Below are 8,248 nucleotides of genomic sequence, written 5' to 3'. Positions count from 1 at the left end.
AATCTTTTCCGGGTCCCTAGATGATAGTGCCTTCTATTCTAGTCAGTAAACATTTACTAAGTGCCAAGTCACTGTGCCAAGCATTGGTGTTACAAAAAAGAGGTAAAAGACAGTTCCTCCTCTCAAGAACCTCACAATCTACTCAGGGAGACAAGTAGACAAATACATACAAACAAACCATAGACAGGATAAATAGGCAACATTAAAAGAGAGAAGGCATTAGAATTAAGAGGAGGTGGAAAAGGCTTCCTGTAGAAGGTAGGATTTTAGCTGAAACTTGAAAGAAGTCAGGAGGCAGAGGGGAGGAAGGAAAGCATTCTTGGAATGGAAGACAGCTAGAGAAATGCCCTGCAGTGTGTTACTGATGAACAAGGAGGTCAATGTGAATGGATCAAAGAGTACCTGTGTGGAAGTAAGGTGTAATAAGAAGACTAGAAAAGTAGGAAGATCTTTGAACTCCAGGCAAAGAATTTTGTATTTGATCATAGAGACTATATATAATGCCTATCTTCCCACCTAATCTTCTCTGTAGATTAATATGTCTTGTGTGTATTGGTTTCTGTATGTGTTTTCTTCCCCAGTAGAAGCACCTTGAGGGCAGTAACTTTTTTTTAATTTGACTCCCCAGCATTTAACATAACACATTACATATAGTTATTTTGTTGATTGATTGATTGAAAGAATGAAGGAAGATTGGAGTCCCCAATCTTTTAGACATTTAGGTGGTACACAGAAAAAATGAGCTGGAGAAGGAAATAGCAAACCACTCCAGTATCTTTACCAAGAAAATCCCAAATGGGGTCACAAAGAATCGGGCATGACTGAAATGACTGATTAACAATAGAAGTGGTGCAGAGAGCACTAGACCTGGAATCAGGAAGACCTGAGCTTAAATCCTTTCTCAGATACTTACTGATTTTGTGCCACTAGACAAATCACTTAGTGTGTCCCAGCCTCAGTTCTGCCCTCCTGTAAAATGAAGATAATAGCCCTTAGTTCACAGGGTTACGGTGAAGATCAAATGATATCATGTGTATAGTAGTTTGAAAAGCTTAAAACTGCTTTATAAATGCTATTAATAATTATTTTTGTTGTTATTCAATCATTTCAGAAGGAAGAGTAAGGTTTGTCTTATGGAATCACTCACTTGAATTTCAGAGGGTTATGGGTTTTTTTTAAAAGAGGCAATCACTTTCTCCAATCTTAATTCTAAGTGTGAAATTTACAGGACTCTCTTCTCCTCACCATCCCTCTAGTTTACCCATCCCTGAATGTCTACCTAATGTAAATATTTAATATTATCTGTTGAATACCTATTTAGTAGTAATCATTTGTGTCTGCAGAGTGGTTTATCAAACTGTTTTTCATCTATTTTAATTAATTAAATAATTAATTAATATTTCACCCATTTTAATAACACCTCCCTCACTGGCTAGTTGTGAGACTCGAATGAGCTCATGTATTCAAAATGATTTGCAAAACTTAAAATGCTGTATAAATCCAAGATGTCATACAAGCCTCACAGCAGCTCTGAAAAGAAAGGGGGGAGGGAAAGTATGATTGTCCCTGCTTTTACGGAAGGGAAACCTGAGATGCTAGAAGGTTATGACTTATCTAAGGTCACACAAGTTTTTGGTTGAACTGGGGTTAGAATCAAAGCCTTCTGAATTCTGTCTACTAAATTATAATACCACACAAAAAGGACGTGTCTGCCTGTGTGTTTTATGTGCATCAGTCACTTAACAGACTTTTGTTAATAAGTGCCTACCGTGCATATTCCAGACCTTTTGCTAGGCCTTGGTAATACAGAGACACAAATAAAAGTCTACCCTCAGAGGGCTTATATTTTAATAGAGGGAGACAATGTGCTTTCTCTTGGATAAATGTTACTTATCTGAGAACAAAGTCTGAAGGGCAAGCACTGGGTCTGCATAATTCCCTCCTAGCAGAGGGAGTCCATGGATACTTTTGAACCTGTTTTTGTTTTTGGTTTTTGCCAGTGATGGTAACTATATCAGTGTCTCTGATCAATTGCTCCCAGCCCAGAAAACATCAGATATCCAGGTCATGAAGCTTATCTGAAATGATGGCTATAGAGATGGCCCCTCAAATAATCATGGACCATAATGGCAAACCATAGCAGCTGGGCTTCTCCCTCAGAGGAGATAATAGAGACGTTTCTCTCTGAGCACCAGATCAACAATGAGAACTTTGAATGTGGGTGTCTGGTACTAACAGCTTTCTTCTCAATTTGTTACTTGCATCCTAGGAGATCAGTGAGGGAAAAAGATGAAGCCAAACAGCCTTTAAGTGAGTTGTATTGAGAGGCATGTTTCTTAGAATAAGGAGGCAGTTAGCCCTTGTGCTCTGGCCTACTCAGGCCACATTTGGAATATTATGTTCAGTTCTGGACAGCACATTTTAGAATGGATATTGGTAAGCCAGAAGGTATTCAAAGTCAGGTGATTCCAATACTAAACTCATTTCTAGTCCATTTGCCACCTGTGGCCAAAGTTTTGTAATCCTGAGACGCTACACTTAGCTCAAAATTTCATTTTCTCTTGGCTCTTTTGTCCCCACGCAGAATTATGAAAAGAAATAGGTATTGTCTAGATTTACATACATGTCGAGAAAAGAAGCCCCCATTCCTGTATAAGCATTCAAGGTAATAAACATATGGGTACAGGGTTTCCTTTATTTTACTCTACAGAAAGTATAGGAAATATTAAATGGACTCTTTGGAGGCCATAATTCCCTTTGATAGGAACTGAATTCAAAGTCAGCAGCAAAGCAATGCTGTTGAATTCTCCCACAGATTCTACATAATCCTTTCTAGGCTCATAGGAGCCTCATGGAATTTAGATTCCATCCAGAAGGCAAACTCTCTTTGGAACTTCTTGACAGGCAGAGCCCCTCCCAACAAACCAATCTGAATAGCTCATTATAAAAATGAAGGGTGAGGGGGTAGCAAGGCCCAGATCCTCTGCCTCACATATTGTAGCTTTGCTCTCTCTGTGCAGGAACCACATGCGTGATCCTTTCATTTCTCCAAAAAAATCACTCTGTTCACAAAATCCCCTTGTGCCTCCAGAAAATCTTATCCCCAAACTCTCAAGCAGTTGAGGTAGGCTCATCAAACTGATCTGGGTTCAGATATTGCCTCAGGTACTTGTTACTTGTGTGACCTTGGGTCAGACATTTAAATTCCCTGGGTGTCACTTTCCTCATTTGTAAAATGAGAGTGCTGGATTAGGGGGCCTCTGAGGTACCTTCCAGCCCTAAGTCTATAATCCTATGAGTTTCTTTCCATGGTTGGAATGGGCATGTTCATCATCTCTACGATTATCCCACTATCTGGGGGATTTCCTTAGTCAGCCTCTCCCCTTTATACATGCCATTTATATGAGGATCAGCTGAAGGAATCAAGGAGAAGAAAACACTCAGGGTATGTGAGAGCTGCCTAAAAGTATTGAAAAACTGTTTCATGTGGGACAGTGATTAGATTTGTTCAGAGGGTGGAACTAGGAGCAGTAAGTGGAATCTGCAGAGACAAATTTATTTTCATGTAAGGAAAAAAAATCTCGTAACAGTGATGAACAGTCTGAGAGCTGCAGGAAATCATGTATGTAAAGTGTTTTTACAAACCTTAAAGCTCTATAAAAATGTCAGATATTATTAGTGGCTTTCCCTTCATCAGAGACTCTCAAGCAAAGGCTGTGTCAGATGTCCTTAGCAGCTAGGTGGCACCGTAGTGTATACAGTGCTGAGCCTGAAATCAGAAAGACCTGAGTCCAAATCAAACCTCAGATACTGACTAGCTGAGTGACCTCAGAAACCACTTAACCTCTGTTTTCCTCAGTTTTATCATCTGTAAAATGGGGATAATTATAGGACCTACTTCCTGGGGGTTTTGTTAGGATCAAATGAGATAATAAGTTAAAGTTCTTAACACAATGCCTGGTACAAGTGCTATATAAATTCTAGGAGGTAGTAGTAATAGGGGAGGAGGAGGAGGAAGAGTGGCAGCAGCAAAAGTTACAATAGTGGTAGTAGTGAGGATTCCTTTTCACATATGTGTTGGAAGAGATGACCTCTGATGTCCATCCCCTCTGATTCTGAGATTCCTCCTCTTTCTTCAAACAGCGTGGCATCTTCCTTTACGTCACACTGAAGCCATGTGCGTAAGTGCAGAGTGTGTTCTCAGCTATTTGGTTTTGAATGATGATGGTGTTCATCATTAAGGGGATGGAGAAGAAAACAAACATTTACCAAGTGCCTACTATGTGCCAAGCACTGTACTAAACACTTTACAGATTTTGTCTCATTTGATAATATTTAATGAAGCAAGTGCCTAGTCGCCTCTGTTTCCATTCCCCTTAGACTTGCATTTGGGAGCAAGCCCTGAGGCACAAGTGTTCACAGAAGTGTATGATACTTTCCCAATCCTTTTGACCTCTAAGTGCTTCTCAAGGGTGTTTTGAGGCTTGGCATTAGCTTATCTGTTAACAGTTTAGAAACCCTCTGCTTGGCCTCATTAAAAAATAGCACTTCCTCTAACACACTGAAAAAGAAGCAAGTCTCTGAGACTAATCCCCAAATCAAACCACTGACAGATTGATAGAATAAACCAGGCTCTCTGGTGATACCTCTCAATCACTTGCCACCACGTATGGCCAAGAGATAAATAGCCACTGTAGGGTGGCTGGTATGTATTCTATAGGAGCTCAGAAGTGAGTGCTTCTGCTGTGCAGCAAGCAGAATGGAAGAATTCAAGGTCCTTGCAGGCTGGCACTATTTTGCTTTGGTCTTTATAGTCCCAGCACATAGCATAGGGTCTGGGACATAGTAGATGTTTCATAAATGCTTATAGATAGATTGTAGAGGAGGAAGAGTCTTAAAGAAGTCATAAAGAAGAGAAAGGCCTTAAAATTTCTCAGGCTGAGAAATTTTGCATGTTATTTTATAGGCACTGAGGAGCCCTTGAAGGTTTTAGAGTGGGGAATTTAAGATAGTACTTCAAAGTTTATAAAACCTTTGTCTCCCAGTAGCCCTGGGCAGTAGGCAGTGAAAGTATCCTTATTTTGCAGATTAAGAAACTGAGACTCAGAGAGGTTAAGAAGACTGCCCAGAATCACTCAGTGGACCTGAATTCAAACTGAAGTCTCTTGGTTCCAAGTCCATAACCTCTTTCTACTACGCTGAATTCCCTGTGCAGAATATTTAGGTGTAAACTCTAAGTGCTTTAGGGAGGCTGGAAAGGAGAGACAATACTGTAGGCAATTATATCTGGTCTATTTTGAAGGGGCAGAATGTGAAGATGTAAGATTGGAATACTTACATACATACAGAAGGTTGTTGAGTATTACCTTGACTGATGCCATAACATTAACATTCTATGGGCAGTAATTTCCTAGGAAATGTAATTTGTGGAAATGTCCAGGGGAGGATAACTGATATTCCTGTACCTCTGTATACCAATACTATACCAAGGATGTGCTGGTAAATTTTTGATAGCCGTATACATAGGATACATCAAGACCTGAATTATATACTTGTTAAACTCCTGATGTCAGAGGTATAAATGTTCACACTGAAAATTTGCCAGTCTTCTGCCCTATTGTCTCCCTTTGTGCTCAGCCCTGATACTCACTTCCCTTATCCTGCCCTAATTATTCATTACCTGCTATAGCCATGAATAGGAAATCCCTACAGGAACCACACTATACATGCTCCATTCTTCCAATACTTTTGGACTTCAGAGGATACTGTGGGTGATCTTGTGATTCATACATACTTGGCTGGCAAGCCAGGTTAAGCTTGGAATAGAGGACTGGGAAAGAACTTAATTTAGAAAAACCAGGGTTATATACTGCATCCCAGACTCCAATGGACCCCAATGACTGTGGAGGAAAGAGTGAGGCTGATGACTTTGCACAACTCTACCTCACTTAAATCCTGTTCAACCTCATGATATCATTGATCCTCTTTGTGAACAAAACATGAATAATAATAGGATGAAAATAGAAAAAGTCGAAGTGAATTGGTGGACACTGCAATCACCACTTAAGTTTCTTTCCCAAAAACCTCCTGCAGAAATGGCCCTAGTTAAGACTGAGAACAAGTCACAATAGACCACTTTGTAAAGTGGGTACCATGTAATGGGATTTTTATTATTATTATTATTTATGAATCCTGAGAGCAAAGCTGATATTCAGACCAGACAGGACATGTGGGAATTGGGTAGTAACCTAGAGGTTGTCATTGTGGTGGGATTTCTATGTCCTGGCTGGTTACCAGAAAAAACAGAGAATTTAAAGCTTAATTTGTCACCAGTTTATCAGAGAACTGGGCTCTTGGACATGTGCTGTTGTATTATTGCTAGTTACTGGCACTAAACCTTACCCGACTTCCTACCCCTTTCACTGTAGAACAGAGCTATATATCTGGTTGGGTTTTCTCATTTTGGGTCCCCTCAGAATCTTCTCTTGGATAGTCTGTGTGCCAGTTTTGCATGTTAACATTTATAACATGAGCATGTTGGTTGCATTTATTTTCTGCGTGGATAATATTGAAAAGCTAAGCACAAGCTTCTCAGCCAAAATAGAACATTCTTTTCATTTATTCTGGGGGCATGTAGAAGTGCAGGTTTTCCACGGTTACATTGCTTAAGTGATGCACTGATGTATTCTCCCTCCTGCTCCCTTTTGAACTAGCTGTTTAGGCGGACCCTGACTGGCATTTTACAGTCTGTCTTTCACAACTTAAACACAATTCAATATAATCTCATGTTATTCTCTAATTGCTGTGTGTGTGTGCATGTGCATGCATGTGCGCGTGCATGCATGTCATTCCCACAACTGGACTGTAAGCTACCTGAAAACAGGACTTGTGGCTTATGTTATTTCTATAGCCTCTACCTCCTCACCTCAGCATTTAGCAACATGCCAAGAACACAGCAGGTGCTGGAAATCTATTCAGTCAATGAACTGGTTGACTGATCTCAGGCATCTTGGACCCCTTTGGTGAAGAGATAGGGTAATAGAGCCAGAGAGGTCCTCAGGGGGTGAGTAATTATGAACAGGTAGTGGGAATGAAGGGTATTGGTGTGGGGATAAGGGTTGGGGGAGGGGGAGGCACGGAATTGTTCCTGAAGGGGTCTTTTGTCTGGGAGTCCAAGATTAGGTTGCAGCCCATTGTGCCAACAGATTCCCAGGGTAGGAGAGGGGCCCATCAGGGAAAAAGCAGAACAACTTGAACAGTGAAAGGCTATATAGCATGAGCAAGTCCAGCGGTGTCTCTTTTTTCTGGAATCTCCTCAGCATGATGTAGCTTGGCTTTCAAGACAGCTAGCTGCCATCCCTAAACGGCAGCTGTCAGCCAGCCTCCAGCCCAGGAGACATCTTGTAAATATCTCCGAATCTTTCAGAAATGCTGATATTGACTTGTTTGTTTCCTTCATGTTCTTTTCCCAGAGTTTTATTAGTGAAACACTGAGAAACCCCTCAAGCATGTCATAACCTCGAAGTGTTATTCTGCCTGGACTGTTTCTCCTCTCGGCCTTCATGTTCTTGCCTGGCCAAAGTAACCCCTCTCTTTCTCTCCCCTTCCCTCTCTTTCCCCTGTTTATTGGGGAGGGGCTGGAGAAGGGGAGCTGTTGTTCTCTACAGAACAAAGAATTCAGGAACCTGACCGAGCAGCTGTCCACGGTGACCTCTGCCCACAACATGGAGGTGGAGAAGCTGAAGAAAGAGTTGACAAGATACCAGCAGAGCCAGGGTGGGGGCGACAGTCAGCGGCTGAGCCTCCAGGAGGAGATTGAGAGCCTTCGGGCACAGTTGCAGAAAGCCCACTCAGAGAAGAAGATCCTCGAAGACATCCATACCCAGGAGAAAGACGAGCTGACAAAGGTAAGGCAAGGTGCACAGGGACAATCTTGACGGCTAGGATGGGAAAACCATGGCCCCACAAAGGCTAGATCACCCCTAACTTCTTCCTGTGTTTATAAGGATTGTGGGAATTACCTGGGTTACTTTGCTAAGTGACAAGTGTAGTGACCAAGATGTTCAGATTGGTCTGAATTCCCCTGCTTCCAAATAAGACCCTGGCAAAACCATCCAATACAAATGAGACTGAGACTCTACTCCTGGGGACCCTCTATCAGAAGGATCACACTGATTTATCATGCCCTGTTCATGGGAGGCACTTTTGTATTTAAGTGAATGAAAAGCAGGTCCTGATTCTGTCTTTA

General features: G+C 41.4%; 1 protein-coding gene across 4 annotated transcripts in view; it reads left to right on the top strand.

Annotated features, from left to right (window-relative positions):
* LOC140502852 (unconventional myosin-Vb) overlaps positions 1–8,248 on the top strand; it is a 556,148-nt gene that overhangs the window by 453,560 nt on the left and 94,340 nt on the right. For all 4 annotated transcript variants that reach the window (XM_072606904.1, XM_072606907.1, XM_072606905.1 and 1 more), the window contains one exon: positions 7,668–7,907. In XM_072606904.1, coding sequence (XP_072463005.1) covers positions 7,668–7,907 — 240 coding nt within the window. The remainder of the gene's footprint in view (positions 1–7,667; positions 7,908–8,248) is intronic.

The sequence above is a fragment of the Notamacropus eugenii genome, chromosome 4, assembly GCF_028372415.1.
Source record: "Notamacropus eugenii isolate mMacEug1 chromosome 4, mMacEug1.pri_v2, whole genome shotgun sequence".
Taxonomy (NCBI): Eukaryota; Metazoa; Chordata; class Mammalia; order Diprotodontia; family Macropodidae; genus Notamacropus; species Notamacropus eugenii.
Note: the sequence above shows the minus strand (reverse complement) of the source record. Positions and strands in the feature narration are given on the sequence as shown.